Source organism: Panthera leo, chromosome B3, assembly GCF_018350215.1.
Source record: "Panthera leo isolate Ple1 chromosome B3, P.leo_Ple1_pat1.1, whole genome shotgun sequence".
NCBI classification, from domain to species: Eukaryota; Metazoa; Chordata; class Mammalia; order Carnivora; family Felidae; genus Panthera; species Panthera leo.
Window position 1 is genome coordinate 117144207 of NC_056684.1, and position 20565 is coordinate 117164771.

The 20565-nt window shown below is 47.1% G+C and overlaps 1 protein-coding gene across 1 annotated transcript in view; it reads left to right on the plus strand.

The window, feature by feature from the left end:
- RGS6 (regulator of G protein signaling 6) overlaps nucleotides 1-20565 on the plus strand; it is a 595776-nt gene that overhangs the window by 506757 nt on the left and 68454 nt on the right. Inside the window, exons 8-13 of the mRNA XM_042943677.1 lie at nucleotides 1969-2033; nucleotides 6368-6444; nucleotides 8839-8920; nucleotides 10463-10537; nucleotides 12205-12303; nucleotides 13432-13493. Coding sequence (XP_042799611.1) covers nucleotides 1969-2033; nucleotides 6368-6444; nucleotides 8839-8920; nucleotides 10463-10537; nucleotides 12205-12303; nucleotides 13432-13493 — 460 coding nt within the window. The remainder of the gene's footprint in view (nucleotides 1-1968; nucleotides 2034-6367; nucleotides 6445-8838; nucleotides 8921-10462; nucleotides 10538-12204; nucleotides 12304-13431; nucleotides 13494-20565) is intronic.

The window sequence follows — 20565 nt, forward strand, 5'->3', positions numbered from 1 at the left end:
CCAACTTGGGTTGCACTTTCCCGGGTTTTACATTTAGCAGTACCACATACCGTCTGCGACAGCATTGTTCAAAACAGCTTTCACCTCCACTGAGCTGTGCTGCTCCTGAGTCAGGAGACCCGCGTGGTGGGGCTGGTGATATGTCAGGCCTTCCTCTTTAGGTAGCTCCCAATTCCATAGGCTGCCGAAATGGTGGTCCAGGAGACCGAAGGAGGTATCTTGTAATAGAGCAGACGCCCCTTCATCAGACATAACGGAGAGCTGTACCTGCCTGGCTCTTTGCAAAAGATAGTCAACAGAGTTATGAAAAAGAGGTACGTCCTTACCTGATCACTTCCCGTCAACATAAGCTATACAAAAGAACAATCATTCGATGGCTTTTTGAGATCGGACCAAAGACTCTCTTTGATTATGGGCCCTAATAATTTGAGTTTCTTTCTTAATTCAGCCACACTCAAAATAAACCATCCAGTTTGGGCACCTTTGAAATGCATCAAGAATTTGAAAACACTTTGGAAGTAACCTGTATGTTGACCCCTTTCATATTCGTATTATTTTTCCCTTTTTTTTTTTTTTTCAGTTATTTCACCTCTACCAAACTCATTAGCAATTGTCTTAGCCAACTCTTCGTTATCAGGTTGTTCCAAACCATTCAACTGGGTCCTCATAGAAACAACTCTCTCTTTTCACACTAATTTCATCAGTGAAATGTAATATTTGGTGAAATTACATTATTAGAATAACAAGTGTGCCTGACATAAACAGACTTGTGAACAAGCACAACTGACTCTCATCCACATACAGCTCAACTGATGTGAGCAGAAATGTGAGCATACCAGAGCAGGCTGCCAGCCACGAGGTTCCAGCGTCTTGTAAGCTGCCATCAGCAAATTTTTCAGACCACATGGAGGAGGTTTGTTGATCCAGCAAGGAGTTAACTAGCTCTCTTAGCATAACTAAGTTGTCAAACCACAGGTCAGCCACAGGTCCTCTCTGACCCTGTCTCCTGGCCATCCTATCGGTCACTCATACCATTCATCTATTGTCTTCCCTGGATCATTCTACTTGGCAGATACTCCCCATTCTCCCCATTCTACTTGGGAGATATTGAAGAAGCAGAGCTAGGGAGGGGAAGTGATGAAGGCATGTGTGAGAAGGAATCCTCTGGCAACTGAGGGCCAAGAACCCTTCTTTAGCTTGGGAAGAGAGACCCAAGATGTCCACCATTTCCACTGTTTATTCATTCCACCTGGTAGGCCAGCCCTGGTGCTAGGTGCAGGGATTCAAGCTGAGTAGGACACAGCCTCTGCCCTTGAGGAGCCCTCCGCCTAGAGCTGGGGACAGTCTGGTAAATCCATGATTACAGTGCACTGGAATTAAGTTCCATGGGTGAGGATGAGTAGACGCTATTGGGAACACTGAGCTGGGTCTTCCAAGATTAGTAGAAGGTTGCCAGATCTTCCATGTGGAGAGCACGTGGGCAGAGGAGTAGAACTGAAGGGTTTGGTAGCCTCACATGCCCAAGGGAGGCAGGGAGGGAAGAGGTTGGCAAGGTAAGGAGACTGGAGCTTAAAGAACCAAGCACGCCACCCTAAGGAGCCTGACTACTCTTCTGGGGTCACTGAGGAGGCAATGCAGGGAGTATAGGCAGGAAGGTAACATGATCTTATTTGTGAAAGATGACCCTGGTGGAGGATGTTTGGGTGAACAGAATGAGGAGGGTGAAAGGGAGCAGTCAGGACTAGAAGATGAAGTCCTCCTCCAATCCTGACCTTTAAGGAAGATTCTTGGAGGGTAGGCATCATGGCTTCCCCATGGAAGGATGTTCTGCTCAGTGCAGCACCGGACTCACAGGGAGGGCTGGCTGGATGGCTGGGTGGATGAGCGGAGGGACAGACAGATGGGTGGATCTGTGACGCCACCGCACTGCTGGGTCTGCACGTGTTGTAATTTCTCTTCTTCCCTCAGCCATCTATCTCTGTAAGAGGACAATGCAGAATAAAGCAAGGCTGGAACTGGCAGACTATGAAGCAGTAAGTATGGTTGTTTTGTAGCTTAGGTGTGGGAGGAGAGTAAAACCCTATTTGCAGCTCTGTTTCTGCTTCTCTCTCCTTTTTTCTCTCCCTTGTTCCTTTCAGGCAGTGGAAAGGAAGTGTCTTTTATGTCCCCTCCTTGTTCTCACCTCCTCTACCCATGCAATAAAATTGCACCTTTATATAAAGAGCTCTCAAAACTCAGCAATAAGAAAACAAACAGCTCAAAAATGGGCAAAGGACTTGAACAGACACTTCACCAGAGAGGACGTAGGATGACAAATAAGCACATTAAGAGATGTTCAACAGCATCAGCCATTAGGGAAACAAAGATTAACTCCCTGGGGAGACTTCTGGGGTAGAGTGGCTAAAATGAAAAGTACTGGTAATGCCAAGTGGGAATGCAAAATGGCACAGCCACCCTGGAAAATGGTCTGGCAGTTTCTTACAAAAGTAAACATATACTTGCCACACAGCCAAGCAGTCCTACTCCTAGGGAGGCACTCCAGAGAAATCAGAACTTCCGTTCACACCCTAACCCTGCTGACAGCACCCCTGTTTGTGATGAGCAAAACCTGAAAACAACCCAAGTGCACTTTAAGAGGTGAATGGCTAGGGGCGCCTGGGCGGCTCAGTCGGTTAAGCATCTGACTTCAGCTCAGGTCATGATCTCACAGTTCATGAGTTCGAGGCCCGAACGGGCTTCCTGCTTTCAGCACACAGCCTGCTTCGGATCCTCTGCCCGCCCGCCCCCCCCCCCCCCACCTCTCTGCCCCTCACCTATTTGTGCATGTGTTCTCTCTCTCTCTCTCTCTGTCTGTCTCAAAAATAAATATTTTTTAAAAAGTTAGAAGAGGTGGATGGCTAAATAAACATCATTACGTCCCAACAGTGGAATTCTTCTCTGTGGTGAAAAGGAGTGATTGTTGGTCCACACAACCACTTGGATGTGTCTCTGAGACCTCACACTGAGTGAAAGAAGCCAGTCTCAAAGGATTACAAACTGTGCGATTCCATTTATATGACATTCTCATAAATACAAAACTATCATGAAGGAAAACAGATCACTGATTGCTAGAAGTTACAGGGGGGTGGGGTAAGATGTGGCTCTAAAGAGATAACACAGAGAGTTTTCTGGGGGTGATGGAACTATTCTGTATCCCGATCGTGGTGGGGGTTCTGAGAATCTGATCTATACGTGTGTTAAAATGCATAGAACTGTGCACCGAGAGGAAAAAGAGGGGGCGGATTCATAATATGAGAATTTTTTAAACTTACTATGTGATAATTTTGTAATGGCATCACCAAACCCACCTCCCTTGTGCTTGGCAGTAGGTGTAGAATCTAAGGACCAAATTCAACCCAGAAGATAAGATACGTGTCAGATGGAAAGGGTATCCTCTCCCAGTTTTCCTCCTACACCACCTTCCTTCACAAGATGTGACCCCTGCAAAATTCAGAGGCCCTGCCGCATGCGTACCCATTCCCATTTAACACAGCCAAGGCGCAGAGAACTTGACGACTCAGATACTATTTTAAATATTGCAAATTTATGGTTACAGAATCTCTCCCCCCAAACCAAACTTTATTGCGCATCACAGAGAATCTGGGGAACTGCCCAGATTTTCACGTGCCCTCCAGAAGGCAAGGGAGCTCCTGAGCCATCAAGTGACTGAAGGGCTGGGGGGGTGGGGGGTGGGGAGGAGCAGCAGTGGAGCAGTGAGGAGTCCTTCCCCCATAAACCAGTGTTAACAGGACTTCCAGAGTCTTCTTTCCAAATGTCCCTCTTGCACCGTCTCAGTCTCCCACAAGCGTGAGGCCCTGTGCATCAGACCTTGTCGCTCGGGTACCTGTGCACAAGCCAATGGGGAAACAGTACTGGAGAACACAGTGCAGGAGTTGACCCAGGGCCTCGGGACTTGGCCAAAGTGTGCTTATCAGTGAGAGCCATTAAACATAAATATGTTGTGGCAAGGGGGGGTGGTGCCTGGGTGGTTCAGTCGGTTAAGCATCCAACTCTTGATTTCAGCTCAGGTCATGATCTCACAGTTTGTGAGGTCGAGCCCCACATTGGGCTCTGCACTGAATGTGGAGACTGTTTGGGATTCTCTCTCTCTCTCTCCCTCTCCCTCTCTCTCTCTCAAAAATAAACTTAAAAAAAAAAAAAAAACATAAATAGGTAGGAAGATCATGATCTTCCCAAGCAAACCCGACAGTGGCTGTTCTGTGGATCTGAGCATCCTGTTCCTGTCCCCTCACGTGTCAGCTGTCACCCCCCTCTCAGAAGACCACTGTCCTATTTTGGGGCACCCACTGTGAGGCGCTATATTCCCTTCCCTAACACAACCTACCGGAAAGACCCAGCCTGCAGAAACAGGGGGCCCCTCCACCCTCTGTCTCTTTTCCCTGTATTTTCCATGTTTTAGAAAAAAAAGAAAATTGTCCATGTTTTCCATGTTTAGAAAAACAGAAACGAGACAGCATCAACTCCTGATATATTTTATCCAATTGTCTCGTCTCCTGCCATAGAATGTTCTACTTTGATATTTGTAAAGAATATGGCATTAAGATGTTCTTTTGGGTTGAATTTCTGCCTAAAAGTGGTTAGATATTTTTTAAAAGAATTTCTTTTCAAAATTCAGTAATTTTATTCATTTTTTTCTGATGGCATATTCTCTGTAAAACCCAAATTCAAACAGCAAAGAAAGGAAAGAACCTGCAATCCTTCTCCCCTATCCTTTTTTCTGCACATGCATTTTTTCTTTAAAAAAAAAATCTGAATCATACCCTGAACATTGTTCAGTAAGCTGCTTCTTTCCCCGATCATATACTGTAGTATGTTGAGAGTCTCTCTATATCAGTAATAATATCCACGTTATTGTTTTAATTTTTATTTGTTTATTTTTGAAAGAGAGAGAGAGTGAGCAGTGGATGGGGTGAGGAGAGAGGGAGACACAGACTCTGAAGCAGGCTCCAGGCTCCAAGATGTCAGCACAGAGCCCGATGCAGGGTTTGAACTCTTGAACCATGAGATCGTGACCTGAGCCAAAGTCGGACACTTCACCGACTGAGCCATCCAGGCGCCCACGTTATTGTTTTTATTTTTTATTTATTTTTTAATTTTTTTAAGGTTTATTCATTCTTCAGAGACAGAAAGAGCATGAGCAGGGGAGGGGCAGAGAGAGAGGGAGACACAGAATCCGAAGCAGGCTCCAGGCTCGGAGCTGTCAGCACAGAGGCCAACACGGGGCCCGAACTCACAGACGGTGAGATCATGATCTGAGCTGAAGTCGGACTCTCAACGAACTGAGCCACCCAGGTGCCCCATTAATGGCTGCCTAGTATTCCATGGCATGACTGTGTCATAATTTATGTCACTGCTCCCTAATTGACGTTTAGGCATCACGGCCTTTGCTTCCTATGAACAGTGGAAAAATCAAAGGAACAGTTATTTTGAGGTACTTGTACACTGAGCCTTGGTAACAACGGAGTTTAGGTGTGTTGATCTTCAACTGAAGCTCTTTTTATATTAATAATCCACTAATGAGGGTAATCAATTAGCGTTGGCATGAGCTCTATGAAAATACATAGCATAATGTGGGCTCTACCCTTGCATTCCATCAGAATTAGGTGGCTCATTAGGGGACCTGTCAAACACCCCCTCCTCACTGTCCTTTTGTGCCACCAGGTAAGCCTACAGACTTAGAGAAAAGGCTTCTCCCCTCTTCCTCTAAAGGCAACCCTAGATGCTTTTTCTTTCTTCCCAGTTTTGGCTTTTCCTTCACAAACATCACAAATATAGACACTCCCTTTTTTCTCGCTTTTGACCCCAAACTCTCAAAGGCATGAGTGCCAGGTCATCAGGATTCTAATTTCTTGCCACCTTCCTGGACCCCTGTTTGCTGGAAGACAAGTCCTGAGAAATCCATTCTTGGTTCTCCTCATGCAGATGTCCAATAGGCTGCAAAGAGTCCCCTCGTCCCTTCCCCAAATGTGGCGTGAATAGCCACAAACCCTTCTTCCTGTCTTCAGTGGCCTTGATGACAGGCGCTATGTGAGTTGTGTTCTTGTAAAACACACAAGAGAAGAGGAATCAGGTGAACCACAGAGACTTCAGATTTAATGGGGGTGTAAATGAATATTAATAGTCCTACTCTGTACAGCAGGGTCTGGTGCAAAATCACATTGGGTTCACATCCAGTGGATTTAAAGTGGGGGCTCTGCCGCTCTGTTGGGAGTAACCAAAATAGATGACTGCTTTGTAATAAGCATAGGTGTCGATGCGCAAACTTACAAGGATTAATGCCTTCTCGTTGATTTTCATTTCTCATTAGGAAAACTTAGCAAGACTCCAGAGGGCCTTCGCAAGGAAGTGGGAATTCATCTTTATGCAAGCAGAAGCACAAGTGAAGTAGGTGAACTTGACAGAGACCCTGGGAAAGTGAAAAAAAAAAAAAAAAACTCTCTGGACTATGGAGGTGGTGTGAGATTGGTATTACCAAGGCGGGGCGTCCTTCCATGGCCGGCCAGCTGTGGTCGGACGCTATCATCTCACATGAGGGCAGCAGAGTAGAAATCAAGGTCAAGATGGATAAATTTCATCTTCGTCATCAATGGCACTCTGAAATAATTTCAAAAGTGTGTGTTCTGGCAAACAATGGGCTTGCTCCCCAGCGTAGAACTCTGGTTAGAAGATGTTCCTATTTCCTGAAGAGATTTCCAATTATTCTTCTGTGCTTAGGGGCTGAAAAACATCAGACCCACTTTTCCTGTAGGTCTGGAGACCTTGTCTTCAGAGGAAATCATGCTGGAGTTTTAGGGAGGCCAACCCCTCTCCCCTTTCCCCCAGGGGAGGGGTCCAGAACCAATCAAAAATAAGGCACAGAAGTCAGACATCAGAGTCCAACGTGTTAGGATTATTACTGATACAAGCCAGTTTATAGGGCATGACTTGGGATCTGTGACTACAGATCTTGACCCTGGAATTAAACTCACCCATGCTGGGCAGAGCTGGATATCTGCAGAACTCCCCATCCCAGCGCAGAGTCGACCCCTATAAGTTCACTGTGTGCGGAGTGAACAGAGTGCCAGAACATAGGACCCGGCAAGAACCGACCTGAGCTTTCTCAGTTTCTTCTTTCAGATCTGCCAGTAAAGTTAAGGCCCTCTTTCTCCCCCGGAGTACAAGAGATGAGAGACTAGCTGGAGTGTTTTCCCCATAGGTTTCCCTCCCAGGGAGTAGAGTGGAAATCCCTTCCCCTCTAAGGAAACATGAGAAGTGGGCATTAAATGTCCCCCTGCCGACAAACATTCTTGTCAACCAGATCCTTTCAGTCCTGGGAAATGAACCTGCTCAGGTTGGGTTCTTTCTGGCCCTTTCCAGCAATGGTCTCTGATTTTGCAGGGAGTGTGAAGAGATGGAGGAAAGGGGTGAGAAAGGGACCCTGAGCTAGGCCAAGGCAAGCACCTTCTCCCTGAGCAGCCCCCCGTGGGTCCTCAGAGGACCCCTTCCGCACTCCATGGCCACTGTTGCAGCCCCATCACCTAGGCTGGTTCCTGGCTGTGCGGGTGAGCCTTGATCACAGGTGTGGTCGTAGTTGGAAATGACCTGACGTCTTTGAGTCCAGTGGCCGGCACGGTGCCATTGCTCTCGCCCTCCCTCTGCACTCTCTGGCTTTCCCCTCTGCCCATGAACTCACACGCCTGCAGAACACCCCAGTGCTGCCGGCAGCCTAGGAGGAGGTGGGCACCAGGCACCGGATGCTGAGCTGTGACTCTGCAGCCATGGTGGCCCCCGAGGAAAGAGCAAGTGGGAGGGTAGGAAGGAGACAGAATTGAGCCTGTGGACTCAGAAGCCACTGGGAACCAAAGAGGAGCACTAATTTGCACTTTCAGGATCACACGGCATCGTGTGTTTAAAAAGGAGGGGAAATCGTCACTGTACATATATGGTATTTCTCGATTAGCTTTTCTGATTAACTCCCAACTACTTTATAATTGTGGGCCATTGAAGTACCCAGTAATTATCACAAAAATCGCAGGATGATTATGGTTTATTTCAGATCAGTCAACTAAAGTGTTCCCAAGAGAGCCAAGAACCAGAAGTTACACGACAATTAATCTGTTATTTTTTACTTAGAGAGGTACTATGAAGTAATACAGGCTTAAGAAAAAAAAAGAAAAAAGAAAAACCTCTTATCTGTGTTCTGATCAGAACATAAAGAACCCATCTTTGTCACCTGTGATTTCCCTCTTGCAATGTGTGCCTCCCCGAGCTGAGGCCAGTGATATTTGCCTTCTGGATCTTGTCACATGCTGAGGCTATGACTCTGCTTTTAGAAAGCCAGATGGTCTCAGTGACTTTTAAAACACGTAACTGCAGCATTTTGAAGATACCTCTATTGACTCTGAATCTAAAGCAAACTTTCAAATTTGAGGATGGAACACCACAAGCCCATATCCTTTCCTATAATTTGAATATGCAGGATCCACGGTGACAGGGGTGGGGGCAAGCCCACAGAAAATTCAGTTCCGAATAATCTAAGTCTTAATCACTCAAATGGAGAGCCGGATTCTGGTTCTCTCCTTGGGTCCGCCATGCTCATTCCACCTCTCTGATGATTTGCAGTCTAGGCGAAAACAAGTCCTCTTCCCATGTGTGGGCTTCTTGAGGTTTCCTTGAGGGAACCGTCCGCCCCTGGTTGACAGCTGTGCAGAGAGCAGGGGTCACACAGGTGCCAAGAGCTCTGTGTTCACCAAGCTCCTAGAAACAGGAGCCTCTGATTTCTTTTCTTTGCTCTTTCAGGATAGATCGGAAAAAGGACAAGACAGAAAGGAAAATTTTGGATAGTCAAGAACGGGCCTTTTGGGATGTGCACAGGCCAGTGGTGAGAAAGCTCTGCTTGGTTGTCTACATTTTTGGTTGGGTTTTTTTTGTTTGGTTTTGTTACTTTTCCCTCTTCCTTCGCTTGAAAGAAAAGACTATCTTTAGCCACCAGGTGTCTCATTCTTAAAACTAAAGGAAATTGCTAAACTTTGTGAAATTGGTTTTGCCGTTCAGTCAGCATAATCTCAGTAGATTGTCTGGAATGTATCTCAGTTCCAGCTTTTAAAAAGTATTCATCCATGACAATATGAACTTGGAAAAGGGGCGCTGTGGGAAGTGCCCCTGGGGACCTCTGGACCCCGGAGGTTTACTGCTTACAAAATAAGCAGTTTCCATTTCTAGTGTCATTCGACCTAAAACAGAATAATCTCCAAATGCGGCCCATTCTCAGTATTCACGGTAATCACGTTCTATAAAGTTGCCAGGTCCGCTGAGTTAGCGAATGCTGAGGCATTTTCCTGGGAGAAATACAGGGTTAGGTTCCTGTGATCCTCTGGTCACAGCATTTTCTTCAGGTGACCAATACATAACCACGGCTCAATTCTGCTTCTGTTTAAAGACAGCTTATTCCATATATACCGTTGATTCATTAATATCGAACGCGTGGCCAACAGCGCTATAGCTCACGCCGGAAGGAAGCTTACCTCACACGCCTGTTGTCTCTGCCAGGCACCTCACGGCCCTGTCGCACGTAGGAACACTAGACAGCACTTCAGCCCCACGTTCGGGGGCCACTTGAAACAGCAAAATCACCAACGGAAAGCACAGACACATGGAAAAGGTGGTAGCAAAGAGGCCTTGAAAAGGACATTTGTTTACAGTAGGAGATGAAACAAGAAGGCAGAGCGTCGGCTAATTCAGCCTCGCCGGGAACGTGCACACGTCTCACAGTTTTTGCCACTGTGCACAGGTCCACAAAGAATGACGAATGCACCACCAATACTGATTTGGGGGTTCGAAGTAAATGATAGCTCGTAGGTGCATCCACAAAGACAAGATCCGTGAATAATGAGGTTCGATGCAGTTCTGACTTCCTGTTATTAAAACAAAGCTTGCATTTCCCTCATGAAAAGGAACCAGAGTGAGGATACCATGGTAGCCCTTCCTAAGAGAGCTGGTTAAAAGCAAAACCAAAATAATAATAATAATGATAATAATAATTCCCCATCGTGGTATTGGGATTCTTTTTAGATGGTTAGCTATGTGTAGCGACAAAGGCTGTGGCTGAAACTATCTGGCCCTTCTGAATAACCTGTTTACTCTTATAAACGGTACACTCTGTCCTTTCCATATCATCCCTAGACAGCGTGAGGCAGGCTTGTATTATTTCACATGAGAACTTGTGGAGGAACACGTATTAAAGATGAGACGTCTTTGTAAGAGAAACTGTAAGTGGCAAAATGGAGACAATCATGTATTATCTGTAATGGGAAAGGCAAAGATTGGGTCTCACGGTGTCACTTGGGTCACATTGGAATGTGTGATTTTCACTGAGTAATTTATACGATTTTCTTTTCTTTTTTTTTTTTTTTTTTTTTCTCAGCCAGGCTGTGTGAACACAACAGAAATGGATATCAGAAAATGCCGGCGTCTGAAGAACCCACAAAAGGTTAAGAAGGTTCGCTAGTTTAGCTGAATTAAAAATTCTTGATGCAAATAGCCCTTCCGTTTCTGGTACTGTTCAAGCAGTAATTTGCTATGTGTTAATTCTACCCCACTCTGTCCTGTGAAACCATTTCATTCATTCATTCTGCAAATATTTGTGGGGTGGCTGATACGTACCTGGCACCCTTCTTGCTGCTGTAATACAGTGACAAGTCCTCACGAAGCCCACAGCCCGCACACGCCAACAGGCAACAGTACCAGAAAGGCTGCATTAGGGAAATACAGGACGGTACAGGAGGGCCGGGAGGGGGGCCCCCGGGGCTGGGGGCTTCCGGAGGGCTTCCAAAGCAGGCTCAGGTGCGCTGAGGTCTGCAGGGTAAGTAGCAGTTGGCTCTGGGGAGGAAAAGAAACTAAAGGAACAAAAAGTATCAAAATCCCGCCGGTGAAGGTGAGCTTAGTACTTTGAAAGGCTTTTATATGGCTAGATCACTCAAACTCGAAACACCATCTTGCTCAACTGTGAATGGGCCAACGATCGTTTGTGTTTCACGATCCTGGAAGGGGCAGTAGCCGTGGCCTACCCAGGGGTGACATACTCCGTCTGCCCCACGACGGCTATATCCCCATCTCACAACGGCACCCAGGACCATATTGGAGGAGAACCTGTCTGTCCTCCAAAATATTAACTTCAAAAAGTTAGAGGTGTGCCCCCAGACATTCCTATTTCTTTCCTATTTCCAATCCTTCCATTTTCATATACACACGCACGCACACACACACACACACACATACACACACACACACACACACACACACACCCCATGACATATATATCAACTTCTTGAATCTACTTACATATTTTATTCTTTACTGAGATGATTATGCTATCTTGTATTATATTATGATATTTTATAGTGTTACTCTTAAGACATCCTCATTTCATCTTTAAAGGCCCCCTAATTCTACTATTCCAGAATTTCGTGGAGCTCACCTCCACTCTATCTGAGCCCTTCTTGATTTTATAGATTTCAGCTATACGTTGCATACCCTTCTGGGTTTTGTTTCATTCCCAAAGCAAAGGTTGTTTTTCATCTGTCTCTAGCACAAGGAATGGCTTAATCAGCAGCCATAGCAACGTGGAGAAACTGAGGCCAGAAAGCTCTTTGGCTGAAAAGGAAGAAAATCTGAAACTTTGCCACCTCAAATTTATACTGGATGAGCATGTCATGTGCATAACTTTCAATAGTGGTTCTTGAACTTTCTTATGCCTCAGAATCACTTGGGCCATTTGATAAAAGTGCAGATTCAGGAGCCCCACCCACAAAGACTCTGATTCAGTAGGTCTGGGGTGGGGCTCAGTGTTCGTCTTCACCAAGAACTCCCAGATGATTCTTTGCAGACGGTCTATGGACCGTATTTGGAGAAACACTGATATTCAAGGAGACCGTTTCAGCTTAGCGAGAGGAAAGATTGCCTAATAGTGGTAACCCAAAGATAGGACAAAGCTGCTTCAAGAGGAAGGGTTCCCCTCACTGTAGACATTTAAGCAGAGGCTGACCACTTATTGTCAGGATGTCACAGAGGATATTGGAAACATCAAATGAGGGCTTGCACTGCCTGCCTTTAAGGCCCCCTGCAACTCTGTGGGTGCGTGATTCTATATTCTTCCTTCTTCTCTAGTCAGTGTATGGTGTGACTGAAGAGTCCCAGTCGCAAAGCCCCGTGCACATACCCAGTCAGCCAATCAGGAAAACTACAAAAGAGGACATCCGGAAACAGGTGAATGAATGGACTCCCACACTCCCTGGAGGAGACATGGCCAGTTTGAAAGCCCTTTGAATGCTCACCTCTGAAGGCTGAGTGAGCTTTGAGTCCCTGGAAACCACAGTGGAACCCAGCTGTGAATGACTTGAACCCCTAAGTGCTGAGTGTGAACAACCGTGGAAGCCTGAGAGGAAAAATTCTTCACCGGGTTCCCCCAGTAGTTATTAGAGAAGGGCAGAGTCCCCCCCGTAGTTATTAGAGAAGGGCATGAAGGAATTACCCCAATGCCTTGGGGGTGACTGCTCTGGTCGGGGTTCCCACAGAATGCTGTGGGGGCCGCAGGGGGAGAGGGACTGGTGTCACAGAGTCCTTACAGTTGTCATGCACTTGCAGAGTAAGCCAGCTAGGAGCCACCGACTTTATTGCTGTGACGCAAAAGGCAAGCTTACAAAGCAAGAAAGCTCGGTTCCCGGGGCCGCATTAGCATTATTTGGTTGCATGTTGTCTCCCTTCATGATGGGAAGCTAACTGGTCAACCCAGGTCGGCAGACAATGGCTAATTACACGACTCCTTTCTAGGGTTCGCTGGTAAGGAAGGAACTTTAGGGTCTGCTCTTTACATTATGCTTTACTGACTTCTGGGGGCAATCCAAAGGCATGAACTGTTAGGTGCCGGCCCTTGACAAGTTTATGTTGGGGGGTCCAGGGGAGGAAACAGATGTATTGATGACTCTAGTCTAAAGTGCACCAAGCATGTGGGTGTGACGCGGGTGTGAAGGGTGTGCAGAGGGAAATCACCAGAAATTAGTCCCAGTGGATATTGACGGCTCCTGTAAGTGTTGCAAAGTTTTGCGGGACGTATACACCGCCGCCTTTAAGTTTGCAATCGCCTTTGGAAGTCTAGACGCAGGCTACAACACAGCACAGGAGAATACCGACATAGGTAAATTATAGACTGTGATTCCTGAGTGTGGTGGGAATTCCCAAAAGGGCACATGGTCGTTGGAATACAAAGCCGAAGGGTTGGCCAAGGCTGGCCAGAGGAGGTGCTTGCATCTTGACGGAAATACAAGGCTGGGGTTCATGGGGTGAAGGGGAAAAAACCGAGCTTGGCCCTAACACCTCTGTTCTGTCTTTCCCCAGATAACATTTTTGAGTGCACAGATTGACAGACATTGTTTAAAAATGTCCAAAGTGGCTGAAAGGTATGTTTCCCCCTCCATCATATTACTGCTTCCTTCTAATTCAACAAAGGAGAAATGTTATGGGGGCGTGCCAAAAGGCAGACCGTAGTCATTTCTTAAACCGATGAGTGAGAAAACCACAGGCCTCGTGCAAGCACAGCTAAGATAGCAGACCTCCCTTGAGTGATGTCAAGAAATGTTCTGTTGCAAAAGCTTTTCAGGGGGTGGCCACGGGACCTTGTCAATCTAGGAACAATGTCCTTAAAAGCCACGCAATGCACTTTTGCCTTCAGACCCTTGATTAATTCAAATGGAATTGCTCCCTTTTCGGCCATAACACGCCCAGATTCCCTTTATAGGGGGAAAGAAATTACGTATGCCCTTTGAGGTGCTGGCCGCGCAAACAGGAGGGGGCCCGGCCGTCAGGAGGCGTTCTGCCTCTACACACCATCAACCACAGAACTGCATCAAATCAACTGTAAAGAAAATATTTGGCACCTCCAGCCTGGCTTCCTCAGGAGCATTTGTGCTACAATCTGCACCGGTAGCTGGTTCCACTCCCACTCTGTTAACTCACGGGAGACTCCATTTTGTCAACTAAATGGGCTATTTTTTGAAATCTCAGTGCCGAGGAGAGACCACCTGGGGAATCTGTCCTGGAATAAATCTGATCAGACAGTCCCAAACCGCACGTTTGTTCATCCATATGCTGCCGTTTAAGCGATGGCCAGCGTCTGAGGGATCAACGGCTTAAGCTGTGGGTCTTAGCATTTATTGGATATCAGAGTAAAGTAGGTCCTTTAAGCCCAGCTCACACAGGGGTCTGGCCGTGCGTCCAACCTGCTGGCCTTTCTCTGCTGGCCCCTGGGGTGGGCCTGCACCTTCTTTCCAGATAAATAGCAACAAATCAAGGCTAAGAAAATCCCGCTCCCAAAACCAAAATCTGAATGAACACCCTGGATTTGGGCCCACATCTCCGATGGCCCCTCCTATCTATTCCGGGACTTCTTGGTACTGTGGCTATTGACATTTGGGACAGTCCTGTGCATTTTAGAGTATTTAGCAGCATCCCTGACTTCTACCTACCAGATACCAAAACCCACCTCACCATGGTGACAACAAAAATGTCTTCGGACATCACCAGATGTTCCCAGGGCAGGACCAGGGGAGGCAAAATCGCCCCCGTAAGCATCACTGAGATTCCCGTTTCCCCTAATGCAAGTGCTTCGGAAGGTGGCTGGTGGCTGGAACTCAGTTTACACTTAGACACCGATTGCTGTGGAGCCATATCTGCAGCTAACTCTGCGGGGCCACGGAACCACCTCCCCCCTCCCCCTACCCCCCACCCCTCATTGTTGTGACATGGGGCTTCCCATGTACCAGGCTCTAAAATTGCTTTTCAGGTCTCACTGTGGTTGCCTTTGTCCCAGAGAATGCCCGTGATGACCTTGACTCCATTGGTGCCATAGCGTGTCAGGGACTCCGAGCTTCTCTCTCTGTGAATGAGGGACAGGAATGGCTGTCCTTGTGTGCCGGGAGGATCAGTGCTAGTAATGCCTGGCCTTCGAAGGGCACGAGAGAGTTTGTGGTCCAGGGAGAGCATGTGAGGGTGAGGGAAGGGAAGCATCTCTCCTTGGGTCAAGTTGCTCAGGTCAGTGGTCTTAAGCAGGACATTCCAGGTGGGGAAGAGTTAAGGATGGGGTTTCCCAAACCCTAGATCTGGGAAATCAACCAAATTCAGTGGCTCCAGGTAAATCCATGGAGCCTGTATTTTGAATAATCTGCAAGTGGGCTGATCAGGTCTCCAAGGATTTGGGGAAGCCGTTACCCAGCACTCAGAATGATCTGAGAGCTCCCAGGACAAGGGGCACCCAGCTGTGTCTGATCTCTGGGGATATGGGGAAAGAGCCAGAACCGGTCAGCCTGAGGGAAGCCCACTGACTCCTGGCAGGTGTGCTGGGGCCTGAGACCAGGGCGGGAGACAGTCCAGGTGGCCCGGGGAACCTGGCAGGAACTCTGTTTGTTTGCAGCCCGTCAGGAAGCACCCCACCTAGCAGCATCTCATTATGCCAGAGAGGCTGCTCCCCTGGCCCCAGAGAGATGATTCCCACCAGCCCCTCCCCACTCCCAGCTTGAAGCTTCAGGAGTCTCCGCCCAGCAGAGACTGGATTTGATTCCCAGCAGCAATAACTGGCAACTTCTCAATGTGACACAAGGGTTTTTCATTAGAATCGCAAGGAAACTCCCAGATAGAGTGGAGGAGGGAGAGGAGACGGGTGTTAGCAGGAGATAAAGCAGCCTAGAGCCTTGGCCTGTCAGAGGCTCTGCGGGGGTGGGGACAGGGAGGTGGTGCTGGCAGCTGGCCTTGGGCACGACTGTTCTGCTTACCGAAGGTGAAAGCTGAGCTGTGTCAGGTGGGTGCACACGTCCCGGTCCCTCCGGGGTCTGGTTCCCCGGGCCCTGCGGCAGATGATGGGTGTAATTAGTCAGAAGCCGTCAGGCAGAGGACCCGTCCCCCTGAGAACAGGCCCACACCATTTTTCACCCAGGTCCCTGAGAGCTGATGGTGGGGAGAGGCCTAAGGGCTGGGGATGGTGAAGGCCCAGTTCTAAAAAAATCAAGAGGGGCGCCTGGATGGCTCAGTCGGTTAAGCATCAGACTCTTGATTTGGGCTCAGGTCGTGATCTCAGGACCGTGAGATCTAGCCCCAAGTCGGGCTCCTCAATGAGCATGGAGCCTGCCTGGGACTCTCTCTCTCCCTCTCTCTCTGCCCAATACCCCCACCTCATGTACAAGCATGCGCTGTCTCTCTCTATATGTATAAATAAATAAACTTAAAAATAATAATAATAATAAGGAGCCCCTGGGTGGCTCAATAGGTTAAGCATCCGACTTCGGCTCGGATCATGATCTCACAGTTCGTGGGTTCAAGACCCACGTCGGGCTCTGTGCTGACGCCTCAGACCCTGGAGCCTGATTCGGATTCTGTGTGTGTCTCTCTCTCTGCCCCTCCCCTGCTTGCACTCTGTCTCTCTCCTCTCTCTCTCTCTCAAAAATAAATAAAACATTAAAAGAAAGGACACTGTATTTCAGTGAACTTTCCTGGATGACTTCTATACTGTGGTTTAAAACCACCAGTGATCAAGGTCTTATGACGTGCCACAAAGTGCTCCCCTTTTTCTAAACAGCCCCGGTCCATTACATCCTTTGAGTCTCTGTTTCTGCTTTTTCGCTGTTGGTTTGTTTTCTTGTGTCCGGTCAACAATCTGTAGCAGACCAGGTGTTTTAGTCAGATATCGCTGAGGAACAAACCAACCTCAAAACCTAGTGGCTTCAGACAACAGGCATTTACTACCTCTCACGTGTTCATGCACCAGCTGGCCCTGTTGGGCTCGTGCTTGTGTCTGTGTGCGGCCGTGGACTGGGTAGGAAGCTCTGTGACCTTGGCTGGGCTCTCAGATGTTCGGCTTCAGCTGGTTTAGGATGACCTCAGCTGGGACAACCGGGCTCTCCTTCATGGGTTCTCTCATCCTCCAGCTACTTTGACCTTGTTCACACGGGAATAGCAGGGTTCCGCGAGAGAGAGCGGAAGCAAGCGAAGCCTCTTGAGGCTTGGAACTGGCACTCTGTCACTTCTGCTGTATTTTCCTGGCTACCACATGTCACAAGCCCAGCCCAAATTCAAGGGCTGGAGAAATAAGACTCTTTTTAAATTGATCTACCATACCAGGAAACCAAATGACCAAGCTCCTTAGCCTTGATTCTAAAGCAGGAGTAAAGAGTCTTTTCTGAGAGATGGGCTCTCCCAAATTCAGGCGATGAGCCTTGAAGAACAGGGTTTGTGTCATTATAGACTCTGCTCAGAGCCCCTTTTGGTCACATATCTCACCTATGATCCCTCAATGGTTGAAGGTGCCAAGTAAATGAGGTCTTACTGTCCTTTGTCAGAATCCTCAAGGGAGCCCCTATTTTATTCACCCAAGCCTTACGGCCGGCACTTGACAAACCGATTTGGGAATGCAAAACTCCATACATTTTAATTCCAAGTTGTCTGTGTTTCTTAGGGTTTCCCCCAGAGATGTCCCCTCACTCACAGTGGCACTGAGCTTGGCCAGGCACTGCAGGAACCACACCACCCTGCCCCACACGGAGAGATCGACTTGTCTCGTCTTGTATCTGCTTGTGTGCTTCGCTGTCCTTGCCCTATCCCTGGGAGCCATTTGTGCAGCACAGCTGACTGCTGGATTGATTTTCTACCATCATCTTGCTTGCCCATCTCGGGATCGTGGCTGCTGTCTGAAATTGGATGCTGGTTCCTTCTCTGCCTCCCGACCCTCCATGATCATGAAATGTAATTAATGAAATGAGATAAGACAGCAAGGGGCCGGATACCCTGAAGGGTTTTAAAAACCTGCTAGGGTGATAGAAGTCCATGAACTTAATGTCTAATGACTGTTTCAGGGAAGGAAAAAAGGGACCAAAGAGGTCATTACAACTTTGCTTTTGTGTGATTCCAGACACCCTGCGAATCCTTGCTTTTCCTTTCTCCCAGCCCACCTTAGGTGACAGGGAAAAAAAAGATCAGAGGCAACATGATCACCAGGGAAATGATCATCTGGAAAATAGGAATGATGGTCACTGTCCCATAATGCTTTCCACTCTGTGCATTGTTGTCCCAGAGCTGCTGGCCATCCCTCACTGCCTATCTCCCTGGACTTGGTGGGTCCATCTTCTCTCCTACCTGCTCTGTGAACCACACTCCATATCTGTGCATCATTCTGGGGATCCCTTCCAGGCACCCCTCAACCCATTACAGATGGCATCTCTTCTTCCTCCAACTCACCTGTCTTATCTTTTTTGTTATATTCTATACAATATAGGGCAAAATTATGTCTTTATTTTTTTGTTAAGGGAGAAAGGATGAATTCTAAAACTTTTCTCTCAGATTTTTTTTTAAGTGGTTGGACTAAAAGTTTTCTAAATTTGCTTTTGTTATTTCTCTCCTCTCTAGGTTTATCAAAAGGAGAACCTCATTAGCAATCTATATTAGTAACAGCTGTATACACACACACACACACACACACACACACACACACATATATATATATATATATATATATATATATATATATATATATATACAGTTGACCCCTTGAACAACAGGAGTTTGACCTCCTTATACAAGAATTTTTTTCAATAAGTGTAGTACACTACTGTCAATGTATTTTCTCTTCCTTATGATTTTCTTAGTAATGTTTTCTTTTCTGGGGCACCTGGGTGGCTCAGTCAGTTGAGTGTCCAACCCTTGATTTCAGCTCAGGTCATGATCTCACAGTTCGTGGGATCGAGCCCCACATCAGGCTCTGCACTGATGGTGCAGAGCCTACTTGAGATTCTCTCTCTTCCTCTCTCTCTGCTCCTCCCCTTTCTCTCTCTCTCTCTCTCTCTCTTAAAATAAATATATATTTTTAAATAACATTTTCTTTTCTCTAGCTTACTTTAAGAATACAGTACATAATACATATAATATACAAAATATGCATTGTTTATGTTATCAGTGAGGCTTTGGTCAACAGTAGGCTATTAGTAGTTCAGTTTTGGAGGAGTCCAGAATTGCATGGATTTTTGACTTGCACGGGTGTTTAATGCCCCTAACCCCCATGTTGTTTAAGAGTCAACATGTATATGTCATATATATAAGCCCCCTATGCACGTGTGCACACACACACACACACACACACACGTATGTATGTATATGTAATAACCATGATTGGTTAAAGTAGTTAGAAGCCGTAACTTTGCTATTAGATCAGTGTGAGCATCATCCTGTGATCCAGGAAGCTGTTCACTATTCACAGCACTAGTAGGCGCTGAATAATGTTGACTGAACGACTAACCATGGGCTCTACCCTTAGTGGCTAGTTGGTGAATTTCTGCCGCTTTCTGCAAGAAAATGGAAAGGCATATGGGGATAAATCAGCCAGCCCCATATTTCGCCCAAGAACCAGTTCAAAGCACCTGATGATGGTGGATAGCACGTTTGCTAATGGCTGGTGTGTCAGCACCTTCTAACGATGTGAGAATTTGGCATTTGAAAATAACAACACCATATACTGGAGGCAGAGATAAGGGGACAAGGATATTAAAACGGCTCAATGAGAAGTAATTGTCCTAATGGACTTCCTCTGGATTTCCTGTATTTATTTTATTTTTTCCATTTCCTCCCGTATGAGTCAGCTCAAGTAGCCATAACAAAATACCACAGACTGAGTATATGGGTTTATAGAGGTTTGAAGTCCATGGTCAAGGTGCCAGCAAGGCTGGTTCCTGGTGGAGCCTCTCTTCCTGGCTTGCAGACAGCCCCCTCCTTGCTGTGTCCTCACACGGCCTTTCCTCTGTGCACACACACACAGAGGAGAGAGAACTCTGGTGTCTCTTCCTCTCTTTAGGAAGAAAGTTCTACCAAATCAGGGCCCCACCCCATGACCTTAACCTTAATTATCTCCTTAAAGACCGTGTGTTCTAAACAGTCACATTGCAGGGTTAAAGCTTTAACATGTGAAATCGGGGGGCGGGGGACACAATGTAGTCTGTTCGACGCCACCAATTCTGCTTTGGTGCCACCCACACCCAGCAATCTGTGGACATCGTTGCCTATGTGCTATTACGTGCCAGCTGTCTGCAAAGCTCTTTCCATGCCTCTCTGTTCTCTCTCTGTGCTTTTCCTGTCCTATCTCAAATCTTCCTGTAGTCACTGATAATGACTTCGGACCCAAATAGTACTTCGTATCAACCACTGCTACCTCCCTCGTTGCCTGCTCACCCGTTTCATGGTCTTCATGTGTCTCCACGATACTCTGTTATCTTATCTGTGCGCTGCAAGGAAGTGCACGTTCGGGGGAGAGGAAGCCTCTCTGGCTAACGCTACAAAGGGCTGCCTCCATGAACTCCCCTTCACATTCCCATCGCCTTCATCCTATTTTCGGTTGTATTGCTCTGTTGTCAGGCAATAGAACCCCAGCTTGAACCCAGTTCAGCTAAAAGGAGCAGGTGCTGACCCACGGAATACAAGGAGGAGCTGCAGAGTTGAGCT